This window comes from Eptesicus fuscus, chromosome 10 (genome assembly GCF_027574615.1).
Source record: "Eptesicus fuscus isolate TK198812 chromosome 10, DD_ASM_mEF_20220401, whole genome shotgun sequence".
NCBI classification, from domain to species: Eukaryota; Metazoa; Chordata; class Mammalia; order Chiroptera; family Vespertilionidae; genus Eptesicus; species Eptesicus fuscus.
Genome location: NC_072482.1, coordinates 87471969 through 87499734, shown reverse-complemented (window position 1 = coordinate 87499734; position 27766 = coordinate 87471969). Strand labels below are relative to the sequence as shown.

Sequence of the window (27766 nt, the reverse complement as noted above, 5' to 3'; positions counted from 1 at the left end):
TGTCCTAAAGTCACAAAAAATTTCATGGGGAGAAAGAATAATGTTTAATTTTTAGATATTTTTATATACTTTGACTTTGAGATACGCAAGAAGTCTAGACCCATGCTGTCCCATGTAATTTACAATTTGCCAGTAGACACGTTTAAAAAATGGTTAAATATGAGAAATCAGATCTCAATTTGGACTAGACACAAAGTGCTCAATAGTCATTGATGGCTCGTGGCTACTGTATTGGACAGCACATGTCTAGAGTGTAACGACCTTCAATCTCCAGGTGAATAGTCACCTTAAGATGTACAAAAACAAAGCATATAAAAGTTGATCCATAGTTGATGCTCTGTTTAGATGGCAAGTGAAAGGTTAAATGTTAGTGTTTGGATTTTTTCTAATTTTTGCTTTTATTTAATAAAGGCTTTGTAAATTTTTTTGTCATAAATGCTTTTAAAACCATTTTCTTCTTCTTTTTTTAATATTTTATTGATTTTTTTACAGAGAGGAAGGGAGAGGGATAGAGAGTCAGAAACATCTATGAGAGACACCGATCAGCTGCCTCCTGCACATCCCCCACCGGGGATGTGCCCACAACCAAGGCACATGCCCCTGACCGGAATCGAACCTGGGACCCCTCAGTCCGCAGGCCGATGCTCTATCCACTGAGCCAAACCGGTTTCGGCCATTTTCTTCTTTTCATTACCTCATCAAAAGTCTTTCTGGGTCAAGCATGTCAAACTCAAAGGTTAACAAAGCCAAATAAATAAGGTTTAAGTTTATGTGAGGGCCCCCCCCCCAAAAAAAAAAGCTTCATTTTTCATGGAAACACAGATTTAGATATTTAAATAAAGTTTTATTTAGCTGAATGCAAAGGGCTGAAATAAATGAGTAATCATTAACATAAAGTAGAACATTTAATAAAAATTAATTTTTTCTTGAACATTAACTTACCAGACACTGAATAACTGCACAAATTAATAAGCATAATGCAAATAAACCTATTTTTCCCGTTCTCAGCGAAATATTTCCTGTTGCACACACCAAACAGGTCAGTACAAATGACATGGCAATCGGCTGCTTAAATATTCACTGCTAGTATCAGTGGAGAGAAATGGTCCGCCTGCACATAAGGGGCGTAAGGGAAATTAATGCAACAGGATTAATCAGTCATTAGCAAACATTGTAGTTCGTTATTAATAATCTACAATAATAAAAGCATAATATGCTAATTAGACCTGACGTCCTTCTGGACTAAGCTGGGACTGCGAGGGAAGCCTGGGTCCCTGGTGCCTGTTGGAGGCTGGAGGGAAGCCTGGGTCCCAGGTGCTGGAGGGAAGCTGGTGCTGGCAGCCAGGGGAAGGAAGGCCTACTCTTGCATGAATTTCATGCATCGAGCCTCTAGTTATATATAATAGGATATTGTAAAAATTAAGTTACAAATTTTTATTAAAACATTCCTTACATACCATTATATTGGCTGGGCCGCAAAAATATTCCTTGTGAGCCACATGCAGCCCGCAGGCCTCAAGTTTGACATGCTTGGCTGAGTACTAGATTATTTTGTTTCTTTTATCCATTTGAGTTGTTCATTTTGTCATTCAGTATTTATCTGGTAACAACTATGTACATTAAGCTAGATGTAGTGACGAAGGTAAAAAACATCCTTTTCCATCTCTGCTTTCACAAAACTTCCAAACCAGAAAGGGACAGTGAAAGACATGTGAATAAATCTTTGTCACTCTGTCAATTATTTGTTTCCCTATCAGTCTTTCCCCAGTTCTTGAACAATAAATGGAATGCATTCTCTCTTCTTACACTTGTTATCTTCCTGGGGCCTGACAGATGCCTTAACAAATGTTCATGGAATTCAACATAATGAATTACTGTGTTATTTTCTAGAACAGAGAATCCTACAAAGTACACCAAGTACATAAAAAAGTTTCATCTTCCCTAAGGGGAACAGAAAAAGTGTAAAACAGAAGAGTTACTTATGAAGACCTTGAAGGATTTGAGAGAAGGTGGTGAGGTTTGAAGAACAAGTTTCTACAGCTGAAAAAGTATGGGATAGAAGAGTATATCACTTATAAGAATTATCTAAATGTGTGCTTATTAAATGCACAAATGACTAAAACAAGCCTGAGTGACCTGAAACTATTATCTATATAGACAAAAATGGAAGCTTTAAGGAAGTGAAGGTTGGAGTGGAATGGGGGTGCTGCACAAAGTGTTTGGGGAAAAACTGACATCATGAATAAGCACTTACGATTGTTGACATTTTAAAGTAAACAAAAGGAACTTCCCTCCCTACTTTTCAAGGTATAGTAGTGTGCCATATTTTATTTTACTTTTGGGATGATGCCTGCTGTGTTCATTGAAGAACTTTATTAAATTCCATAATCGGTTATCTCTAATAATTTCTTCAAGCATGTTTGTTGACAAGGTAAAAAATAAGAACTCTTAACAGAGTAACATACTTTTATTTTAACATCATGCATATATGTAAATACAAATATGCTATTGGTACACTTCCAATTTGACAGAGCAGTCTTCAAGTACTTAAGCTAAATTGTTAATAAGTTGTTACCAGGGCAAATTATCAAGCAAGACAATCAAACCACACTGTTTTTGCAGGTTATTTTTCCATGAAGACAATAATTTCCAAAGTCTTGATAATCTGACAAGATCAAGTTACTTATATTTCTAAGAATGCAGTTTTGACAGAAACAAGAACAAGTTGAAAACCATTATGAATATTCATTTAAGTCTCTATATCTGGAAAAATTATTTTTCTAAATGTTCCCAAACAAAAGCAAAGAAAGCTTGTATAACTCAATTTTCCTAGTAAGCAAAAACAGAAAATAACAGGATTTTATTTATTAGTGAAATAAAAGACACAGTATTTATCTCCATAAATTAAGTCAAATGAAAATATAGAGAAAACATCAAAAGTTGTATTTCTTTAAATAACTCTTCTCACCCTTGCCAGTGTGGTTCAGTGATCAGAGCGTTGGCCCAAGCACTGAAGAGTTGCCAATTCGATTCCTGGTCAAGGTCAAGGGCGTGTACCTGGGTTGCAGGTTTGATGCTGGCCCTGGTTGGGGGGTGTGCAAGAGGCAACCAATCGACGTCTCTCTCACATGGATGTTTCTCTCTTTCACACTGCTCTTCCTCCCTCCAACTCTCTCAAAATCAATGGAAAAAATATCGTTGGGTGAGGATTAACAACATAAAAAAAAAAAATCCTGGCCAGTGTGTGCAGTGGTTAGAGCACTGACCCACTACACCAAAGGGTTGTGGGTTCAATCCCCAGTCAAGAAAACATACCTTGGGTTGCAATCTCACATGGATGTTTCTTTCACACCCTCTTGCTCCCTCCAACTCTCTCAAAATCAATGGAAAAAATATCGTTGGGTGAGGATTAACAACATAAAAAAAAAAAAATCCTGGCCAGTGTGTGCAGTGGTTAGAGCACTGACCCACTACACCAAAGGGTTGTGGGTTCAATCCCCAGTCAAGAAAACATACCTTGGGTTGCAGTCTCACATGGATGTTTCTTTCACACCCTCTTCCTCCCTCCAACTCTCTCAAAATCAATGGAAAAAATATCGTTGGGTAAAAATTAACAACATAAAAAAAAAAAATCCTGGCCAGTGTGTGCAGTGGTTAGAGCACTGACCCACTACACCAAAAGGTTGTGGGTTCAATCCCCAGTCAAGAAAACATACCTTGGGTTGCAATCTCACATGGATGTTTCTCTCTTTCACACCCTCTTCCTCCCTCCAACTCTCTCAAAATCAATGGAAAAAATATCGTTGGGTAAAAATTAACAACATAAAAAAAAAATCCTGGCCAGTGTGTGCAGTGGTTAGAGCACTGACCCACTACACCAAAAGGTTGTGGGTTCAATCCCGTCAAGAAAACATACCTGGGTTGCAGATTCATTCCCAGCCCTCGTTGGTCAGGGCATGTGGGGAGGCAACCAGTCGAAGTGTCCCTGGAAATCAAGGAGAGCCAAATTAATTAAAAGATCTGCTTTTGCAGATGTTTCTAAGTGTTGTTGTTTTTTTCTTTGAGATAAGGGACACACAGAAAGTGTACTGCTATCCTGACAGTTACATCAGGATGAGGAATGGAGGTACAGAGAGGTACCTAAGTTTTATGTGAATTCACTAGATGCTGAGAAAGCCTGGACACCATCCTTATACTTGTCATAAGGACAAGGTCTAAACTGTCACCTCAACCACTTCTCTGAAGTAGGGCTCTTGGATGATGGGGATCAAAGGGAGAGAGGGTGAGGAACTGAGATGCCTTTTGGGTAGAGGAATGGAAAGGCTGGAAAGGAAATTTGTGCTAGCAGGAAACTTGGGTCCACCACCAGTTCTGGAGATTCTGGTTTACCAGAAATGAGAGGAGCTGACAATGGTCTGGAAGATGTTCATCGAGTAGGCAGCAGACTAAGAGGAGTGTGCACAGCCAGAAGCAGGCAACAATAGGTGACCAGAGGTACAAGGGGAGCAATGGAGTCACATAAATCACAAAGACCAAGTGGCCCACTGCTGCTCTCCAGTGTCTCTGGCTGTTTTATTTCCTGCACAAGTCCACAGGCTATATGCTTGCCCTGCTGAGCAGAGTGGGTAGAACAGGCCTCTAGATAAAGCTAGAAACCCAGATGGTAAGAGCCAGACCAGAGGCCCTGGAAACAAAGAGAGTCCAAGCAGTACAGAAAAAAGCAGTGCCATTTACAGCATATTTACTTGGCTTCGCAGCAGTGTGAATCATGGCCTTGCAGAATGTGATACTGATGCAGAACAGCATGAAGGTTGTGTATAAGTGGAAAAAGTCAGGCTGTGTAGAAGTGGAGAAGCATAGCCATGAAGGTCCCAATCTTGCGGTTGAGAAAACAAATGTCCAGAGAAAAAAGGTTTTAGAATGTCAGGGAAAAACAGAAGGTATACCACCCATTTCTGTTGCTCAAGCACAGGTCTCAGCAAGTGTCAGGGGACCTTGTGCAGAGGGAGTCCCAAGGACGAAGTTTAACCAGACTGGAACCCAAACGGCCTGGGGATCTCCACTGGTTCCCTTAGTGGGCGACGTCTGGCTCTTCGGACTCCTTCGCGCAACAGGTAGTATTGCAGAGGATTTGGCCACAGGTCCTCTTTGATGATCTCGGCAATCTTGTCAGACTCCGGAAGGCTGTGGTCTGAAAACCAGGTGAAGAAATTGCAGACGACGTCTTGGTTTCTGCGAATGAAGGACTGGGGTTCATGACCCCGACGCCACACGATTGGAGTGGAAAGAGACACTACTCGGCCCGCTCTGACTTCGTATTCCTTGACAATCAGCTTGTTTCTGAAGAAGGGGTTTCTTCGAAAGAAGAACTTGAACTTGCAGCCAGTTTTCGGGTGTCTGAATTCCTTCACTTCCAAGTTGGTTATGTATCTTAACATCTCGGCGTCTTGGCCCCTAATCATGGGGGACAACTGGGGATGGTTTCGAAAGGCAGTGACCCAGAAGCCCGGGATGTTCTGAATGATGTAATTCCTCCGCTCCAGGTAGTGTCGACGCATCCGTCCAAACTTCTGCTCCAGCTGCTGAAAGGCCCGGTCAGCCTGAGCATTCACAGTGTCCAGTTCCTGCTGGATGGCCTCCAGCGGGTTCATGCGGAGGTTCACGCGGAAATTCACATTCAGGGGCCGGGGCCCTGCCCCCTCCTCCACCTCCTCCACCGCTCTATTTTCCTCCGCCATTTCTATTTCCTCGCCTACGGGCCTCTCCTCTACCTCCGCCTCCTTCACTTCTTCATCTACTTTCTCCTCCTTCATCTCCTTCATGTCTTCATCTACTTTCTCCTCCTTCATGCCTTCCTTCTCCACCACCGCCTCGGCCACTGCTACCGAGATCGGGTTCGCTTCCGCGGCCTTCGCCTCGGCCACCACCTCCGACCCCGACTTCTCTGCGCCACAGGTTTCCGAGGCCTGCGCCGCCCCTGAGCCGCGCGGCTCGCCGAGCTGACAGACGTCGCTCGGGCCGCGGGCCGTTGCCATGGACACAGGCTCGGCCGCCAGGGCCCCGGCGGGAGGCGGAGCCTGTTCTAGCTCCGCTTCAGTCGCTCCGAAACTGAGACCCCCACCGACTGGGACCTGGGGAGTAGGACCACAGGCCGCAGGGTCGTGCGACGCTCCCTCCTCCTCTGGAAGCTGGGGCCGCGGGAGTGCGACGGCCTCCGAGCCTCCCGCCCCCGACTCCGCCATCACCTGGGACGCCTCGGTTTCCTCACGGAGCTTCGGGCCCTGGTCAGGGTCGGGGTGTCCGGGGGCCGGGTCGGGAGCATCGGGGCTGCAGGTCTGGGGGTGAAGGGCCCCCTCGACCCCAGCTAGGCCGCTCATGTTGGTGTTGGTAGCAGCCAGACCAACCGTAGGTTAACGTCCGCTTTCCTCACAGAAGCCGCAGTCGGTGCTAACCGGCGAATGGCGCCGCCCACCCTCCGGTCTCGCGAGGGTCTCCGTGAGGATGACGTCACAGCGGCGGAACGTACCGCGCGACTTCGCTGCTCCGGGGATTGGTGCGGCTGTTGCCAGGCGCGAGCGTGCTGTCAGTCTGACAGGGATTTTATCGGTTGGAGCGATAAATGGACTCACGTAAATAAATGTACAAGGGACTCGGAGACCTGGACAGCACTGAGGGCCCTCCCCACAATGCATCTGGAAACTGCCTCCAGCACCTAAGCTGGGGTCATTGTAGGGGCCACAGTGCTACACTGAATACTTGGTATTAACGTCTTTCTCTGGTTTTCAGTATTTTTTTTTTTTTTTTTAGGCAAGAAGGTAAGTCTGTACCCTGTTACTCCATCATGTCCGAAAGCAAACATCTTCTCTGTATTTTTTTAAACCAGGCTGACTCGCAGATGGTTTCCCTTTTCTCCAAGTGGAAGTGACATGAAAATATCAGTATCCGCCTGTACCATCACTGGGAGCACAGGCCACTCAGTGAATGCATATTCCTCCTTGCTCACCCTAAATTTATCATCTGCATCGAAGAACTTGTGCTGCATAAGGTCTGCAAGAATTAAGCCTGGATCAGTGTGCTAAATCGTGCTCAATGGCCCCTCACTGTAGAAAACAGAAAAGCTATTTCCAGCCCCATAAATTATTAACCTGTTCACAAATTTAGTTCTGCAGGAAGATAGGAAAGTTTGGCCGTAATGAAGTGTGTATTCATGGCAATCAGCTCACAGAGTTCATTTAAGAGTTATGCCATTGTCTCTGGTCGTTTTATTTTCAGATTGTTGACTTGTGAGGAAAACGCGTGTTAGAGATTCACAAGGCCTCGGAGAAAGACCACCTGCCACCATTTTATGAAGAAAAGCCAGTTAAAATGGATAACCAAAATGGTCTTACAAACTTGCAGAATGCCAACATACAGTTAGTTGAAGTGCAAGAGGCAAACACTTTTTTTCTATTTGCTTTGCTTTCTATGGTAGGCTGAGTAATGGCTCCCAGAGATGTCCAACTGCTAATCTTCAGGACCCATGAATATGTTTCTTACCTGGTAAGGAGACTTTGCAGATATGATTAGCTTAAGGATCTGGAGATGGATGATTATCCTGGATTATCTGGGTGGACCCTGTATAACGAGATGGGTCCATATAAAAAGGAGGTAAGAGTGCCAGTCTGGCCGAAACCGGTTTGGCTCAGTGGATAGAGCGTCGGACTGAGGGGTCCCAGGTTCGATTCCTGCCAAGGCACGTACCTTGGTTGTGGGCACATCCCCAGCAGGAGGCAGCTGATCGATGTTTCTCTCTCAATCCATGTTTCTAACTCTCTATCCCTCTCTCCCTTCCTCTCTGTAAAAAAAAAAAAAAAAAAAGTGTCAGTCTGAGACCAAAGCAAAGGTGAGAAAGAGAGAGAGAAGGGAGAGATTTGAAAATACTATGCTGCTGGCTCTGAAGCTGGAGGAAGGAACCAGGATCCAAGGGGGAAATGCAGCCTCTAGAAGCTGGAAAGGTAAGGAAACAGATTCTCCCAAAGAGCCTGCAAAAGAATGCAGTGCTGCCACACCTTGATTTTGTGATGCCTGACCTCCGGCACTGTAGGATAATGACTTTGTGTCCGGCTTAAGTGACTAAGTTTGTGGTCATTGTTACAGAAGTAATATGAAACGCATACTCCTTGAGTTGAGATTGTGGATTGCATCTATGTGTGCCTCGAGTTTTTCCTAGTAGCAACCCCTTCACCCTGTGAGGTCCCGCCCAACAACTTGATTTATCATATTTTGAGTTTCTTTTTGGTTATCGAGACCAGAAATATACTTATGCAATATACAGAAAGACAAATTTAAAGCCAAAACCTACCACAAAACATTTTTAAGAAGACCTCAGGAACATATGTTTTTGTTTACCACTGTTTACCTAGTGCCTAGCACACTGCTTGCACAGTGTTGCATAGGTTATTAGAATTTTAATAAAGGGACAAACGAGTAGAATACAGTTTCTCCTGCCTGCAGCTTGGTGCTTGTAGAAGTAAGGGGCATGCAGATTTCCTCCCTGCTTTCCTCCCTATCCGCCACCAGGAAACGAGGGCTTCTCTACTGTCTCCAGGAAGAAAGTCCTAGTCAAAATGAATTTGTACATATGCATCAGAGACTGGAAGCATAAAAAAAAACCACAGGAAAAAACAGTTTTGTTTTACAAATAATTGACATTTGTGTGGTCACACTGTATGACAAACTCTGGATGGACCGACATATTTAGGTGAGTTTACGTAGCAAAGCCTCAAACTACCAACACTATATTTCCGATTCTTTAATGCTTTCTGAACAAGCCAAGGTAATTATTCCAGGTGGTGCATGGCTGAAATTACTTTTGTATGGATAAGAATGAACAACGGAGCACAGCTGGTGTGACTCAGTTCATCGTCCAGTGCACCACGATGTAGCTGGTTCGATTTCCAGTCAGGGCACATGCCCAGGGTGTAAGTGTAATTTCCCCAGTGGGGGCCATGCAGGGGGCAGCCAATCGATGTTTGTCTCTCATTGATGTTTCTATCTCTCCCTCTCCCTTCCTGTCTCTCTAAAATCAATAAAAACATATCTTTTTTAAAAGGAATGAATAATGGAATTTTCCACAAGGCCCACTTCTAATTGCCATGAAATTATTCTCAGTCTTGGAACTGGAATAATTTAATTTGGCCTGAAGTGGAAACTTTCTTACTCTAATATGCCTTCTATTTTTAAGCAGAAGACAGTGCCAGGCTGTGACCAGTCCTAGAAGACGTCTGTATTTGTCAAAGTCGCCATTATGCTGTCTACATAACGTTACCCTGTTATTTTCTCTGTTTCTGCTTACTGGGAAAATTCATGCTCTAACTGGTAATGTTAGGAAAAACTCCGGTGATAGATGGTACATGTAAATGTAATCGGGACTCTGGTGAGTGTAATTTCCCCAAATGGTATTGAGACACTTTGGAGAAATCCTTCCTTCTCTTACTCTCCTTCTATCACTGGAAAAGCCGTGATATGGAATATTTTATTGACTCTATACAGAAAATGAGGAAAAATAATTTTTTTCTAATTTTAATTATCTGAAAACCACAGTAGAGAAGTGATTGTGATTATATATAACTCTTCATTGTAGATGATGGTGAGCCTAGGTTATGATCACTTTTATGTAAGAGAAGGGCCAGTGAGAAGCAAGGATTGAGAGGGGAAAGCAGATAGGTGTATTTTAGGCCTTTTTTTTTTTAATCCTCACCTGAGGATATTTTTTCCATTGATTCTAGAGAGAGTGGGAGGCAGGGAGGAGGCGGGCGGGGAGAGAGAGAAAGAGAGAAACATCCCAGTGAGAGAGATATATAGGTTGATTGACTCCCCCACACCCCTTACTGGGGATCCAGCCTGAAACCCAGGCATGTGCCCTGAGCGGAAATCAAACTGGCAACCTTGGGTGCACAGAACGACGTCCTACCAATGGAGCCACATGGCTAGGGCCATTGCATCCTAGTTTAATTGGCAATGTGTGTTTTTTCTTGGTGATATTTAAGTAATACTATGTTTTACAACTGGTGAAATTAGGTGAAATGCCATAATTTTCTTCCTGGAAAATTTATTGAATAGTAAAACAGTGCAAACATTTTGTGTTTATATGTAAAATGATGTTAAATTTAAAACTCATAAATAAATACAAGTGGGTTTTCCCCCTTGGAAGTAGGGCAATATTTTGTTGATGAGGACTTCATGCATTCCTGACCCTACCTAATGAAAGCCAATAAAACCCCCATTCTTTGAAATAACCAAAATATATTTCCACTAATTTCCAAGAGATCCCTTAGGTACAGCTCCTGCTGGGAATCTCTTTTAAACACTTGGTGGGTATGTTATTCCCATTGGTTACACTAGATGGAGCAATTGGTCTTTAAGAAGGTGATATGTCTTAGTCTATGACGGAAGAACTTTGAAATAATCTTTCACTATAAAGGAAATACTCTTATAATTTAAATTGAATCATAATATGTTATTTCCACTAAGCTGTAATTGTTACAAAGTCATTTTCTCAAGCAGATTTAGGTTTGTTACGATGCCTTCCAATAATCAAATCAAACCAAAGTATCAAATGATCCTGCTTACTCCTGTGTAGACTGGAGTCATGGACCTAGTTTCAAGTTTGAGCTCTGCTACTTATTACCTGTTTGACCCGAGCAGGTCACATAATCGCTCTGAGCCATAATTTTCTCATAGTGAAATAGAGATTATAATACATACTTTATAGGCCTATTAAGAAGATGAAATAAAATTTGTGAAGTGTTTAGCACTATAAGCTTTCAATGAATAGAAGATGGTAGTTTTGTTATTTTTTTATTTTATGCTAAAACTCACATATATTAAAATTAAACTATTGTACACTAAATTCCATTATGAAACAGTTAAGTGTTTAGGAGTTCAGAGAAGAAAGACATCCATGTGGATTAGAGTGATCAGTGAAAGTTTCACGGAGAAAATGAGACTTATATCCTGCTATGGGTAAGAGTTGAATAGCTTGAGAAAGAGGCATGAAGATACAGTAATAATACTTGCCCACTGCTCCAGCTATTTTAACATGCATTCTAGATCTTCACTGTCCAATATAGTGACCATTAGCTACATGTGGCTATTTAAATTCAAATTAATTAAAATAAATAAAATGAAAATTTCAGTTCATCCATCACACTACCTGCATTTCAAGTGCTCAGTAGCAACATCTGGCTAGTGGCTACTATACTGGGCAGCTTACGGCATTTCATCACGGCAGAAAGTTCTGCTGGACAATGCTGTTCTAGACGTATAATTTCTTCAGGTGGTAGAAAAAAGAGGGCTTGCCAGACCGACAGTACTGTACCACTGAGGCAGCTGGCCATTATTTTATAAAAGTATTAAGGAAAAAATTACTCATGAAAATTTATGTTTTCAGCTAGCATTTTTTTTTTTTTAGTTTGCAAAAATTGTGTGTGTTTATAATTAGGATTAAGTGTACTAGAACTACTTATGTACTGGCTCACATAATATCAAAAAGATAGTCCAGATGTTATATTTCTCTATTGCAAAGCTTATAGATTTAAAATAATTTGCAAATGTGTCTGAGCCATTACCCTTCATAGAGAGGAAGTTAAATGAGTCAAATGCAGGAAGTATTAGTTGAAAATTTTATATAATTTCATTAGTCATGTAAATAATAAAATGTATGCATGGTGGGACAAACTCTTAATGTGTTTTTAGTAAGGTAAAATAATTTAAAATAAAATAAAAATAATGTATGTGAAACAATGAAAATAATTACATAGATTTTTATTTTTTAATACATTGTTATTGATTTCAGAGAGGAAGGGGAGAGAGAGAGAGAAAGATAGAAACATCAATGATGAGAGAGAATCATTGATTGCCTGCCTCCTGCATGCCCCATAATGGGGATCAAGCCTGTAGCCCTGGGCATGTGCCCTGACCTCCTGGTTCATAGGTTGACGCTCAACCAGTGAGCCGTGCCAGCCAGGCTACATAGATTTTTAAAAGTCACTATGAATCATAGTTACTTGTTTGGTACAATACCAAAAATTGACAGTCAAGCCATTTAATAAACATGACTTTTATATTTGAAAGCATCTCAAAATCCTGAGGATAAGAAATTTCATACAAGAGAAAATGTGCCTTCCATTTTGTAGATAGTATGAAGTTTAGATGAGTAGCTACTTTTTAACATTGTTATGAATTTGTGTTGTCACTGTTCATTAAAACTCTAGAGCTAATATATAATCTTACAGAAATATCAGTAAATTTTTGTGTGTGAGTACAGTCCCAAGGTCAAAGAACCTTTTTAGAACAACCAGACTTTCATGATGAAAAAAAAAGAACAAACCAAAACAGCTCTCTGGTTTTAAGCCAGGTTTCATCAAAGTCATTTACTACTTTCTACATAAAAATTAATTCAATCCGAAAAGTTCTTATTATGGTATCTAACTTGATACTTTGGTTGTCATAACACTTCATCCATTAGCTGAGAACTCTGCCTTGTGAATTCTTTGGCTCTAAGACTATATTACAACTTCCTTTGGTTTGTAAGCAAACCATTCTATGCACATCTGTTTTTAAAAATGTGGGAAAGGTTGATTTAGAAAGAGACCACTATTCATTCATTTGATCATTAATAGAAATCATCTCATGACATAGATAGAATTCACTTTACTGTAAAGATAGGAAATCTCAGAGAGATCAAATGACATGCCTAAAGTTATATAGCTAGTAAGTAATGGAATGTGGATATGAACTCGGTTTGCCTGACTTCAAAGCTCTTTCTGCTACTCCCTGTTGCTTTTCTGATTTCTTGACATCTTTGACAGTAATGGGGGAACTCAAGGACTGCTGTCTCTTTCCTAATAAATTCTTTTTCCAGGTTTCATATCTTGAGTGCCTGGCACACAGGAGATTCTTGTGCACTGCTGGTTGCATTGATTGAATGATTCTATTGAAGGCTAACTAAACAGAGCATATGGCTTATATGAGACAAGTGCCCTCAGTGGAAGCATTTATTAAATGTGGGACAGATTTAAGAAATAATACCTTCTGCTACTGCTGTTATTTCTAACTTAACAGCTTTTCCAGCTTCTCAGACTTGGAGTTCAGAGATTTCATTTGTTGATGAATGAACTTAAGGATAAACGAGCTGTAACAAATAAGTATTTCATTAGTTTTTACTGTTCTACATTGAGAAAAGAAGTCTTGAAAACAAAGTTTGTTATCAGGAAATACATGAAGTCCAATTTGGAAATAATTTTAACTCACTCCACTCAGGCACCACGCCTTTCAGAAGCCTCTGCCGCGCTGGAGGCTTCCAAAAGGCCTGGTGCACCAGCGGACAGGCACCCAGCTCCCCCGTGATCGAAAGCAAAAGCGTGTAGGGGATCCTACACGTGCATGATTCAATCATGCACTGGGCCTCTAGTTACATATATTAGTACATATATCTCCTTTTTTCCCCCCTTTGACCTTCCCCCAGCCTCCCCTATCCCCTGTCGCATACCCTCATCCCCCCTCCCCGCCCAATGTCTTGTGTCCATTGGTTGTGCTTATATGCATGGATACAAGCCCTTCAGTTGATCTCTTTCCCCTCCTCCCCAACACTCCCCAGCCTTCCCGCTATAATTTGACAGTCTGTTCGGTGCTTTACTGCCTCTGTATCTTTCTTTTTGTTCATCAGGTTATAATGTTCTTTATTTTCCATAAATGGTGAGATCATGTGGTATTTTTCTTTCATTGCCTGGCTTATTTCACTTAGCATAATGCTCTCCAGTTCCATCCATGCTGCTGCAAATGGTAGGAATTCCTTCTTTTTTATAGCAGTATAGTATTCCATTGTGTAGATGTACCATAGTTTTCTAATCCACTCATTTGCTGATGGGCATTTAGGCTGTTTCCAAATCTTAGCTATGGTGAATTGTGCTGCTATGAACATAGGGGTGCATATATCCTTTTTGATTGGTGTTTCTAGTTTCTTGGGATATATTCCTAGAAGTGGGATTACTGGGTCAAATGGGAGTTCCATTTTTAATTTTTTGAGGAAACTCCATACTGTTCTCCACAGTGGCTGCACCAGTCTGCATTCCCACCAGCAGTGCACGAGGGTTCCTTTTTCTCTGCATCCTCGCCAGCACTTGTTTGTTGATTTGTTGATGATAGCCATTCTGACAGGTGTGAGATGGTACCGCATTGTCGTTTTGATTTGCATCTCTCAGATAATTAATGACTTTGAGCATGTTTTCATATGTCTCTTGGTCTTCCTTCTGTCTTCTTTTGAAAAGTATCTATTTAGGTCCGTTGCCCATTTTTTTATTGGATCATTTATCTTCCTTTTATTAAGTTGTATGAGTTCCCTGTAAATGTTGGAGATTAAACCTTTATCAGTGATAACATTTGCAAATATGTTCTCTCATACAGTGGGCTTTCTTGTTGTTTTGTTGATGGTTTCTTTTGCTGTGCAAAAGCTTTTTATTTTGATGTTGCCCCATTTGTTTATTTTCTCTTTAGTTTCCTTTGTTACAGCTGCTGTTGAAAGCTAAACATGTAAAGCATTTAGCACATTTTCTCATGCAATACTGTTGTTAGCTGACTCAGTTCCAGTGTCCAAACTCACAGGAAGCTTTTGACCTTTTCTGTATTGTGAGAGCTGGCCCAGGGGAAGAGGAGCCATCCTCTCCCACTCTATGTATTCATTAATACCCTTCTCAATCATTTAACTCCCCAATAAAATATTTTTTGATATCTCCGTCTATCTGTATTATTCTCTTTTTGAACCTTTGGGCATTGTTTGTACATCTATTCTGATTACTTGTTTTGTTTTACCTTGTTTTGAGTTATTTATGAATTTATTTTACTTAACCCTCATAGTATGGAACAAGTTGATCATGAGGACAATTTTTACTAGCTTTTCTAGTCCCGGGATGGTATCAGTTTGCATAAAGTAGGTAATAATTATTAAATGTTGTTAAGTAATAAATATTGGAAAAGAAGTGAAGGCAAGCAGTTTTCTAATGTGACCTAAGAATTCTATAGTCATATCTACTCACATGCCAGTGGCAAAACTTGGTTTGCAAAGGAGACAGAGAGAAATTAGTCTCTAGCTAATGTGGTTTTGTGCTCAACTAAAATTCTAGGGGAAGGAGAGAGGACTGAATATAGAGGGATAAAAAGCAGTTTCTCCCTCTACTGGTTTTAAGAATAATTTGAGCTAATTAAACGTTATTTATTATTATGAGTTAGAAAGCTATTCAGGAACAAAATCCCCCAAAGGCATGGTAAACTAGAAATGTAGCTAAACGCATCCTGAAAGGCTGTTTAAATTAAAAAGTTATTCCTTGATTTTGAGCTTCATAGAATTTGAGCTTATAAATCTTACAACTAATATGACTAAAATATATTTGGCTACTTGGGGCCAAGGTTTTTAAGAGTATAAGCCAAGTTAGGTCAGTTTTGTGAAGTCTGCCCTTCAGAACATCCTCATTCCTGGTTTTAATGGCGAACAGAGTGAGGACGAAAAAGCAAAAGAAATTTGTGCCACATTTGTGAGTAGTGGAGAGGTCAGTAGAGGTAAACAGAGAGTTCTGAGAATAGTTACAAATATATATTAACTCGAGTTCTGGATGGACTTTTATAAGTGATTGGACCATCAAAGATTTTTAGGAAGAAGACACAAGCAAACTAAAAGTATAAAACAGATTTCATTTTCTGGGGATGCTATGGCTTTAACTTGGGGGATTTTCTACAGTGTTAAATCTTTTAGTTAATGCAGATGCCTCAGCAGCTTGTGGTTAAGTTACTTTAGAATGTGGGTGGGTTGCTTCCTTTTTCCTAAATGAGTCATGAGACATTCTGAGCAGAGGGGACATAATCCAGAAATGTATAGTTCTAGTTAAAGATTAGGTATAGATACTGATGTATAGAGACAGAGATAGGGATAGCAATAGAGACAGAGATAGAGATGAGGAAGGTTTTTCTTACTCAATTTGTACCAAATAGGATCTCCAAAACTTGAGCAAAACTCAGCTATGAGGTCCAAGATAACATTTCAGAGCACACCTTTAGCCCTTATTAATGTTGAAATGGGTAATTCCACAATATGCTGTGAATTGAAGTTGAGAAAGTAACATTACTATGGTCTAAAAGAAAGTTACTTAACATATTTTGCTGTTTTCTGAGACTGCTAGTGTTTTGGCGATGAACAAGGAATATTAGATGGAAATATTCTGGAATTATAAAAACTGCCAGTCTGCTAATAATTTGCTTTTGTTCAAACAATTTTTAAAATTTTGGCAGTTATTCATAAATCTTAGTCCAGAAAAAAAAGTGTAATTTTTTATTAGAAAAATGTGTACAGTATTAGGAGAGTAAAGAGAAATCAGACCTTTACATCTTCCAAAAAGAGACTTGATTCAGTACCAAACTACTAAATTTGTACTTGTAGCCCTTTGGAATCCAGAGTCACAATTAGAGGAACAATTGGAAATAATAGAACTATGGGTTTTTTGTGTTTTAAAAAATATTTATTGTTGAAAATATTAAAGCTATCCCCTTATTTTCCCCCTTGACCTCTTCTAACCCACATCCACCCCCCACACCAGGCCTTCACCACACTATTGTCTGTGTCCATGGGTTATGCATATATGCTTACAAGTTCTTTGGTTAATCTCTTCCCACCCAGCCACCCAGAATTACGTTTGAATAGGAAGTTTCAAGTTGTACATTTAGGCGGCTGTTGCTATTTTTGGAGTACAAAATAGTCCTTAGTGGTACTCATTTCCTTTCATATTGAATATTATTTTCATACAAACATCAAAATGAAAGAAAAAAAGCCCAACTTCAAATGTACCAGTTCCGTTAGCTTCTGAATATATAATTTTACCACTCTTTTTAGTAAACTTTCACAGTAGTGAGGAGCTGGGAATTTTTATAACTTCTAGGGATCAAGTATAATATTTAGCAATGGCTTAATTTGCTTCAAGATATATATTTATCTTATCTTTCCGCTCCTGTTAAAGATCTACTTTGCATAATTGTTTTCCTGACTGTTCTGCCTCAGGCTATTACGTCTAATGAAGGGAGTTTTGGCCTTTCTACTAACTTACTATTGCTAGTGTCAAAGAACTATTGTCCTTCCCCATTCCTCCCACCCTTTGATTCTAAGTCCAAAACAAATGAATGGTAACAAGTTTTCTTCACTGCTTTTTAGTATAGAGTTTCAGTTCAGGAAAAGTTCTGTTCAAGAATGAATTCCAGCAGTGTTCCTAATCACTGCCGGCAGCATAAAAGTCTTGGAGTATGGAAGTAAGCCAGAGTAAATTCTGCTCTGAGTGAAGTCATTTATATATGATAACACATGATTATGATTCCTAATGCAAACTCCATGGCCATCTTAAGAGTTTAAATGATGAACATTTATGAACAACAGATTTATAGATGAAATCATCTCAACTGTGATTTTTATTCAGACACTAGTCAAACAAACAAACAAAATAGGGAGGAAAGTCCTAAGAGATCGAGCGTGCTTTGATTGGAGAATGGTGGTTGGACTCCTGAAGGAGACGGGCTGAAAGGTTCTGGAGTGAGTGTGTGTGTGAGCAGGGGGCTGAGAGTGGGGGTGGGAGAGAGAAACATTGTCTGGGGTAGGCTTGTCCGTTGGAAGTGAAGGGCAGCCCTGGGGATCCACCTGGAAAGGAGCCTTGATTCTTTGTCCTTCCTGGAGATGGCAGTCCTGTCTGGAAGCCCTGGCCTTTCCCATGTGGAGCTGGGCTGTGTAACCCACTGTTGCAGGAGCAGGGAGATCCAGTCCTGCTCAGGGTCATGCCCATTTGGTGTGCTTCTGTGTTACCTCTTTATCAGATGTCTATGTGTCCTAAGAGGGAAGAACTATTTTATTCAGTGCTTCATACGTTTACTCTTTTTTTAAACTGAATTTATTGGGGTGACTTTGGTAAATAAAATTATATAGGTTCCAGGTGTACAATTCTATAATACATCATCTGTATATTATATTGTGTGTTCATCACCCCAGTCAAGTCTCCTTGCATCACCATTTATCCCCCCTATACCGTCTTCTACCTCCCCCACTCCCCTTTCCCTCATACTGTTGTCTGTGTCAGTTAGGTTTTTTTTATTTGCTTAATCCCTTCACCTTTTTCACCCTGGCCCCAACCTTCTTCCTCCCAGATGGACAGCTATCAGTCTGTTCTTTGTATCTATGAGTCTGTTTCTATTTTGTTAGTTTATTTTGTTCATTAGATTCCTCATATGAGTGAGATCATGTGACACTTGTCTTTCTCTGGCTGGCTTATTTCACTTAGCATTACCCTCCAGGTCTCTCTCTCTCTCTCTCTCTCTCTCTCTCTCTCTCTCTCTCTCTCTCTCTCTCTCTTTCCCCCCTCTAGCCACAGTTATGGCTTTCACTTGCACATTTTGGCCAAGTTCTTTCCGGCCTTGGGTCCTTATTATGCAGTTTGCTTTGCCTGAAATTCTCCCCATCTCCATCCTCCCACACCTCTATACTCCCTACCCCCCCTCTCCCTTTTCACCTTGCTCCCCAGCTACCTCCTACTCATTTTTCTCACCTTAACTCAGGGAAGACTTTCTTGAGCCTCTATGTCCAGTTAAGGCCCCTTTCTCCTCCTTATACCTTTCATCGTACTCTGCATCCCCATTTGTAGCAGGTACTACTATTGTAATTAATTATTTAATATCTGTTTCCCTTGTTAGATTGTTAATTAAATGATGACATCAAATATGTCTGTTAATTGCTGTACTTTAGAAAAGCATCTGGCACTTGTAGTCATTTAGTATATATTTCTTAAGTGAATAAGTGATCCAACAAGTGACCAACTGGATGGTTGAATGGCTGCGTGGTCTGATTCAGTTTTGCACATACATCCCACCTCCCAGTGTTCCAGTCAGGACAGCAGGCGACAGATGCAGGTGATAAGTCCCATATGGCACAGCACAGTGAGGGTGGAGCAGGCCTGATGGAAGAGAGGAGCTGGTAAGCCCTTTTCTTAGTGGAAGTTATGGTTCAGGAAGGCCAGAGATCAAATAGCAAAAACCATATCCTGAAGAAGAGTGAAGGCTTTGAATTGAATGGTGAGCTAGACCTGTAGTGGTTGCTGAGGGACAGAATCAAGCAAAGAACCAAAGATGCATAAATGAAGAGCATGAGTCAAAACAGGTGAAATGAAGGCCCTCTGTAGTAGTTCCAGATAGAGGGTGCCAAAGCCTGTGGAGTCTTCTTTGAGCTCCACTCACATTTTCATGGGTGAAATGTTCATTAAAGGCCCCGTCTAAGATGCAGAGTATTTACCCCCACTTGTTAAATACACTTCCATATTTCCTTATCTGAAATCTTTACAGTCCCATGAATTTGAAATTCAGAATTTTTTTTTTTGGGGGGGGGGATTTTAGAAAAGGGATATAGGGGTGATATACCCTGATTTAATTACTATCCCCAGTGAGTTCCGAGGAAGCCCTGTTATCAAGCACATTATTAGTCATGCAGTGAAATGTATGAAAATTCAGAGAGTGGGATAAATAAACACTATCAAGAGGCTCAGGATCATTTCCGGGCAGGTTTCGCTACCAAATGAGATACAAAAATAATTCCAGAGTTTTTTGGATGAGGGATTGTGGACCTGGTCCAAAGAGTCATGTGCTTCTGGCACCCTGTTAATTCTTGTTTGGTTGATTCTCAGCAGCAGGGGAGGGGCTGCTCTGATTTTCTGACTCAAAGGCTCCTCAATTCTGCTGGGAAATCCCCAGTCCTCCCCGCAGCTCATCTTCCCAGAAGGAAATCTGGCCACCCCTGGCCTTTTGCGTAAGCTACTCTGACATGGTTGTTAGTCTTCAATCTTTATTAAGTGTCTGCTGTGTTCAGGGCTCAGCCAGGAAATAGAAAGACAAATGGAAGATGCGTTTATCCTTCAGGAAAAAATATGTGTTTATTTATATGTATATGTATACGTGTGTATATGTTTGTGTATGGGTGCATACATACACATGCATATCTATATATGTCTATTTCCATATGTCTAAATAATATATATGTTACACAAAGAAAGGAAAAGAATAATGAAACAAATATGGCAAAATAGTAATAATTGGTAAATTTGGGTAAAGAGTATACAGGAGTTTTTCGTACTATTGCCATCTTTCTGTAAGTTTTAATTATTTCAACATTAAATTTTTTAAAATTCAGTTTTCAAGTATTAAACTTGTATTACTGTTATCTGCACAACAAACTTTATTACAGCACACACACAATTTTACCAACTTCCCACTGCCTATATGAAGAAATTTTAAGCTCCTCAGCATCATGCTCAGGGACTTTCTATAATCTGGTCTCAAATTACTTTTCCCCCTACAGGTAGTCCTTATTCTGTCTATGCTGAAACGCTCACCATTCACCCCTCCTCCTGGGTTTTGTTCCTGTGTTCTCTCTACAAGGTGTGCTCCCACTGTTCCTCCTCTGGTGAGCTCCTGCGCCTGCTTTGAGACCAAGCTCAGGAGTCACTTCCTCTGCAATAGCCCCTGTGCTGTAGGCAGAGTGAACACTTTGTTCCTGTCGTGCGCTGAATGTCTTTGTTCCCTGAAATTATGTTGAAACCCTAGCCTTCAATGTGATAGTATTTGGAGATGGGAACTGTGGGAGGTAATTAGGGTTACTTGAGGGCATGAGAGTGGGAGCTTTATAAGAAGAGACACCAGGAAAGGAGTTCTCGCCAGGGACCTAATCTGCTGGCATCTTGCTCCTGGACTTCCTGAGCTCCAGAACTGAGAAAATGCACTTCTGTTGGTCAAGCCGCGCAGTCTGCGGTGTTTTGTTATGGCAGCCCATGCAGACTAACGCACCTCCTCTGTGTATTCCCTGCACCTTGCTTAGAGGTAAACTGTGAGGACTCTATCTTTTCATTGGTTGCTGATGGATCTTTCTCTCCCACTAGGGAGTGAACCCTGAGGGCAGCAGCTATGTGCTTTCCTTTTCTGTCAAATCCCTTTTATCTCTTAAGGGCTAGCTGTGTTCTCCGTTGATGTATTATGTACATCAGAGCTGAAAAAATGAAAAATATTGTCGTGCCTTGGCTGGTGTAGCTTAGTTGGTTGGGCATCATCCCTTGCCCAACCAAAAGGTTGCTGGTTCGATTCCTGGTGCAGGAGGCAGGGGATCGTTGTTTCTCACATCGATATTTCTTGTTCTCTCTCTAAAAATCAATGGACTGTTCTTAAAAAAAAAAAAAAGGTTCTCCTCTTATTAATAACCACATAATCCCTGGAATTCCACACTTCCTCTCAGCTCTTGTCATTTCTTCTGCAAAATCAAGACTTGAACTAGATAATCTCCAAAGTCCCTCTCAGCCTGAGATCACTAAGGTCGTAACACAGAAGATTTTATTTTAATTTTAAATTTACATTTTATTTTTCAATTACAGTTTACAGTCAATATTATTTTGTATTAATTTCATGTGTACATCATAGTGGGTAGACAATAATATACTTTATAAAGTGAACCCCTCGATATTTCAAGTATCCACCTGGCATCATGTATAGTCATTTCAGTATTGTTGACTATATTCCCTATGCTGTACTTGACATACCCATGACTGCTTTGTAACTTTCAATTTGTACTGCTTACTCCCTTCACCTTTTTCACCCAGCACCCCCAGCACCCTCCCTTCTGGCAACCATCAGTCTGTTCTCTGTACTATGAGTCTGTTTCTGTTTTGTGCGTTCATTTATTTTGTTCTTTCAGTTCCACATATGAGTGAAATCATATGGTATTTGTCTTTCTCTGACTGACTTATTTCACTTAGCGTTAGTACCCTCTAGGTCCATCCATGCTGTTGCAAATGGTAAGTTTAATTCTTTTATATGGCCAAGTAATAGTCTATTGTATATAGGTATCACATCTTCTGTATTCATTTGTCATCAAAGGACACTTAAGCTGCTTTTATATCTTGGTTATTATGAGTAATGCTACAATGAACATAGAGGTGCATATAACTTTTCAAATTAGTGTTTTGGATTTCTTCAGACAAATACCCAGAAGTGGAGTTCCTGGGTCATATAATAGTTCTATTTTTAATTTTTTGAGGAACCTTCATACTGTTTTCCCTAGTGACTGCACCAATTTACAGTCCAACCCAACAGTGCATAAGAGTTCCCTTTTCTCCGTATACTTACCCACACTTATCGTTGATGTATATTTAAATGCTTTGCACATAAATTTTTTTAAAGATTTTTTTTTATTTATTTCAGAGAGAAGAAGGAGAGACAGAGGGATAGAAACATCACGATGAGAGAGAATCGTTGATCAGTTGCCTCCTGCATGCCCCCTACTGGGGATTGAGCCCACAACCCGGGCATGTGCCCTGATTGGGAATCGAACCGTGTCCTCCTAGTTCATAGGTTGATGCTCAACCACTGAGCCACACTGGCCAGGCTGCACATAAATTTTCTAATAAATTAATTGCATGCAGAGTTGAAGTAACTTATGCTAACTCATACCCTGAATCAGAGGAAAAAATTCATAGAGAAATGAATTACATGTAAACTAAAGCCCTGCTAGGCATAGAGCAACTTTCTCACTGTTTACATCAAGTTTCACTTATCTTTGTTCTCAAGACTATTAGCCACTGCCTTAATGATTTCCTTTTCCCCATTTTTTTTTTTCTGTCAATTTAATCTCTTATGCTACAACCAGAGTTACTGGTTTGTCTTTTTCTTTTCCGCTTCATATGCTTTCACGATAAAGATAAAAGACTTTGCTGTGTTATCAAAAGGCATGACACTAACAGAGCAAATTATGTTTTTCACATAGGTTCTAGAATGTTCTGCAACATGTTTAAATTGGTTGTTCCTCTTTCCTTTACTCAATGTCAAATTTAATTGTTTTTAGTTTTGAGGGTCATGGGAATAAATTTTCACTCACTCGCATTATATGATCTTAACCCTTATAGTTCTCATAACCCAAACAAATATCGGTCATTCTAATAAAGAGTTAGAATAATTGTTTGGACATCTCATTGGACTTTGACTCAGATACTTTATCCCAATAAGTTTCTCAAGAAGATGTCTTCAATTATTGCTTTTCTAATTTCTGGTCTCCTGTAAGTTTTCTAAGTTCCATCTGACAATAAAAATGTTTTAAAATACTGCTTGGGCCCAAATATATTTCAAGAAATTATCATATTTTCTTTATTCACAAGATATTTTTATTAAGGAAGATTAAAAATAATATTTTATTAAGGGAGATTAAAAATAATAATAATTATTAGTAGTAGTGTATTAAGTTGTGTCAAAAATGCATTTTATAGTGTTCTTTTACAGTCTTCCTTAGCCATTGTTTACCTATTTATGATATGTAAATGGAGACCAGTAGATAGCCCCTCATAGAACTATTTTAATACAAAGATGCTTAAGGAGTTGGCCTGAGTTATAGAAAAGTTGAGTTCTTTTAGCCCTTTATTTTATCCATGTCCTCAGGGATGACAAATAAAAGTTGCATTTAGCAATATTTGCTTCTGATGCATGGCACCAACAAGAACTACGTTCAGATGTAGGTATCTGTGTCAAGAGGCAAGCTCTGGTTCCATTGTTTTAGTCATTGTCTTTAGCCCCATATTGAAATTCTTCTAGGAGTGAGTTGAGGGGGTCAGGTAGGAATAGCCCTGAGCCTGATTTGCCTCCTCTCTTAGATGTACTTGGAAAGATTCTTTCATCTCTCTGGATATTAATTTCCTCATTAGTACAATAAGAGAATGGCAGATAGCTCTTACTGAACATTATGTGCCAGCCACTGTTCCAAGCACCTTATATATGAACTCTGCTAAATCTTCACAAGTTCAGGAGGTTGGAAGATCCAATACATACATTTCTCTTAATTCCTCTCTTCCCCCAGACTTCCCCCGTATTATTAAATATTACACACACACACACACACACACACACACACACACGCACATTATATTGTTGTTTTGTCCTTATCCTTACTCTAGAGTGTAAATGGCACAAGGGCAGGCGTTTCCATTTGTTTTGTTCACTGTTATATGTCTAGAACACAGCCTAGCACTCAACAAATATACATTGGATGTTGAATAAATGAGATACAGAGAAATGAAGCTAGTAAAGGGGCAGAGTTGGAAATTGATCCAAAATTGTTTATCTCCAAAACCCAGACTCTAAAGCATGATGTTATACTGCATTAAATTAAACAATTGATGGTGTCCAAAGCCATGGCTCATAATGCTGGTTTCATATCAGAATTATATCTGGTGATTTTAAAAAAATACAAATGCCTGCTGTTCCCCACTATCCCCCATTAAATATTTTGATTTCCCTTTAGTGGAATACTTGACTCCAAAATGCTCCTGGTAATTATTTCAATTTATTGTCAGTAGGCCCATTATTGGTGCATCCTTCCTACCTCATTGGCTGTTTTACATATTTTTAAGAAAATGCCTTGTTTCTTTTGTACATTTTATCTGCCTAATTTTGAGGGCAGTTGAAACCATAATGTATGTTGCTACAGAAAGTATGTTCTTATACAAGTTGATTTAGAGACACACTACTAAACATCAGACTCTCGATTGTCGTTTTTGCTGCTCTCAGTACAAGTTCAGGTCTGTCCCTCTGCATGCTCACTTCCACCACAGAGGCCAGAGCAGCACATCAAAGCCAAAGTACATCAAGTCCTCAGAGTTCAGATTCTTTCCTGCTTCTCTGTGAGGGGTCAAGAATATAAACATCCTCAATGACTGTTGCAGGAGGGAACATTAGTCCATCAACAGAACCTAACAGGAAGCAAATGGGCATTCTATTTATTTTTGTGGCTATTAAGACAGACTAGTTTGGTTCTTTCAGCCAAATTTGTCAATGAAGCGTAAAAAACATCAACACCTTAAAAGGTGTAGTCATTTTGGTTAGTTTAAACCCCACAAAAATATTTAATGCTGTTTTTCCAGTTCTTTTACTTACTACAATTGATGCAATACTACATTCTTATGATATTGGAATTTTACCGTATCTTAAGTTATTTTTTAAGCTGCAAACCAGAAATTTAATATTTGCTGTAGTCTATTGGGATTCATATTATGATTCACTTAGACTTTAATTAAATTTCCCAGGTATTTCCTTTCCAGACCTGGGAGGATGTGCATGTACTGAGCAGAGTTACCACCCTGCAGTTTGTGATAGGGTGCTGAAAGTGTCAGATAAGGCCAGGCGTACCTCAATCTTGATATATCAGTTTGTTATCCACTCCATTACATCAGAGTAAGTTGTATTACTCACTGCCAGTGATGGCAGATAAGCAAAAATGAAGCACAGTGTAATAATTTAACCAAGCCTGGTGAAGGAGCAAAAGGGAATGTAATCTGTATTTTTTATGAATATTTCCAGAAATAAATCAACCTGGGCATGTGTCCTGTCCAAGAACTGAACCGAACCTTGACCTCCTGGTTCATAGGTTGACGCTTAATCACTAAGCCACGCCAGCTGGGTCTGAAACTTAATAATATACTATATGTAAGCTAGAAATGACCATGTTTTTTTTATTGATTATTCTTTAAAATATATATATATATATTTTTATTGATTTATTTATTTTTTTATTTTATTTTTTACAGAGAGGGAGGGAGAGGGATAGAATAGAGAGTTAGAAACATCGATCAGCTGCCTGCTGCACACCTCCCACTGGGGATGTGCCCACAACCAAGGTACATGCCCTTGACCGGAATCAAACCTGGGACCCTTCAGTCCGCAGGCTGACGCTCTATCCACTGAGCCAAACCAGTCAGGGCTATTCTATTTTTTAAATTTCTTTTTTTTATTGTTTAAAGTATTACATATGTCTCCTTTTTCCTCCATTGACCCCTCCCCGGCCACTCCCACCCCTATTGCTTATTCTTTAATAAACATTGCATTCTACATGGAAGTAACTCTAACTCCCCTGCATTGGACTCAGCTACACATGTTTATTTCAAGAATAAGCAGCCAAGTTCTGTTTCTTCATTTTCACAATCACTGTGCTATAATTGTTTATTTTGAATCTATGTTGAAACACAGGATTCCATAGTACAGCAGGGGTTAGAAATATGAACTGAGCCTGAAGCAAGCTCAAATAATATACAACCATTTATAAGCTTTGGTTAATTTTACCAAATATAATAGATATTTATGATAAATTTTCTGGTGAAGGTATTTTAGTGGAAAAGTTTCAATTGCAGAAACATTTGAAAGCTAACCAGAACTGATTGCAAAGAACAAAGACAAGGATGTTACTATTATTTCTGGAATTTTCAGTTAAATGGTATTTTTATGAATTCCTGATAAACACTTTTATTTTAAAGCTTTCCTAACCATTTGTGTATCTGTTTTTTTCATGTGAAAGAAACATTTGAAATTAAAATAAAGTGTCCTTCAATCAACTATGAGTGAAGACAGATTGACACATCTCACTATCCTGATTCTATCCACCATGAATATGTGAAGATCAGTTTGACAAAGCCATTGACAAATTTGCAGAAGTGAAGGCTCAAAGCCAGAAACTGCAATGGGATTATTCATCACCCTGGAAAATCAACATGTAGGTATACATATTTTTCTAAAAATATATTAATGTACTTGAAAAGTTTTGAAACTTTGCTTTTATTGTTTTTACTATTTTTTTACTAGCATTATTTGATATGAAAAATTTAATAAATGAAAATTGTCACTGCATTTCCTTTCTGGACATAATAATTATTTGTTTCATTTCATCATCATCACTGAAGATACGTTTGTCATCTAGAGGAAAAAGTGTTAAAAATTGTTCCTTTCAGGTGTCAAGTATACTAGGAATGCCACTGCGTCTTTTCATTTTACCTCAAAACAAAATGTATTCTCAGTCATTTTAGTACCACAATTATGCTTTTGAAAATTATGCCCCAAAGAAGTTCATTTTAATAAGGTAAAGTCAAAATAACCAAGAAATAGAACAACCATTAAATATAGTTCTTATCCACTATAGATTTCAGCAATAGTTACATATCTAATAAATGTATGCTTTTTCTCAACTATTTTCTATAAGCTACTAGGATAAAAATAATACAAAAATTCAGCCTGCTGAAATGTGGACCACAAAAAACCCCCAGAAATTTTGAATATCTCATAACAACTAAAAATAGTTGAATCTCTAATTTAAAACCTTCCACTACATGTACAAATAGTTTAACTATTTAATTCTAGCAAATGTTTAAGGAATAAATATCTCGCCTTTTCAGAAAACAGAAACAGGCAACACTATCCAACTTAATTTATGAGGCCAGTATAACCTTCATATCATATCAAAACATAAACAGGAAATGATGAGGAAAAAGTTTCTGGGCAATCTCAATCATGAACATATACACCAAAATTCTTAATGTCAGCTCACCAAACAACATGCACAAAATGATAAGATGTTGAAAATAAGTTGAGTTTGTTGTAATAATGCAATGTTCATTTAACATTAGAAAATCAATTAGTAGAATTTACCACATTGATAGAATAAAGGGAAAAAATTAAATGATCATCTTACCAGAAAAGCAGTTGATGAAAGTCAGCACTTTTTTGTGATTAAAATATATCTTTTGGCAAACTAAGAATAGAAGAGAATTTTTCTTTAATCTAACAGGAGATATCTACAAAACACCAACAGCAGACACCATGGAAATATTGAGAGCTTTCCTTCTGAGATTAGGAATAAGAC

General features: G+C 39.4%; 1 protein-coding gene and 1 long non-coding RNA gene across 3 annotated transcripts in view; one reads left to right on the top strand and one right to left on the bottom strand.

Moving 5' to 3' along the window:
• Positions 1-817: 817 nt before the first annotated feature.
• TSPYL1 (TSPY like 1) lies at positions 818-6462 on the bottom strand. The gene has a single exon (XM_028136274.2). It carries the CDS (start codon positions 6375-6377, stop codon positions 5025-5027), a length of 1353 nt encoding a protein of 450 aa, XP_027992075.2. The 5' UTR covers positions 6378-6462; the 3' UTR covers positions 818-5024.
• A 1413-nt stretch (positions 6463-7875) lies between these two features.
• LOC114228955 (uncharacterized) overlaps positions 7876-27766 on the top strand; it is a 43608-nt gene continuing 23717 nt past the window's right edge. Inside the window, exons 1-2 of one of the 2 annotated variants that reach the window (XR_008557257.1) lie at positions 7876-7994; positions 26429-26623. This is a non-coding gene — a long non-coding RNA (uncharacterized LOC114228955). Of the gene's footprint in view, positions 7995-8845; positions 8961-26428; positions 26624-27766 lie in introns of those variants that run through there. The other variant, XR_008557258.1, reaches the window with a different exon arrangement.

Excerpts from the sequence above, each read along its gene's own strand:
- TSPYL1 (XM_028136274.2), bottom strand. The coding sequence starts at position 6,377 with ATGAGCGGCCTAGCTGGGGTCGAGGGGGCCCTTCACCCCCAGACCTGC.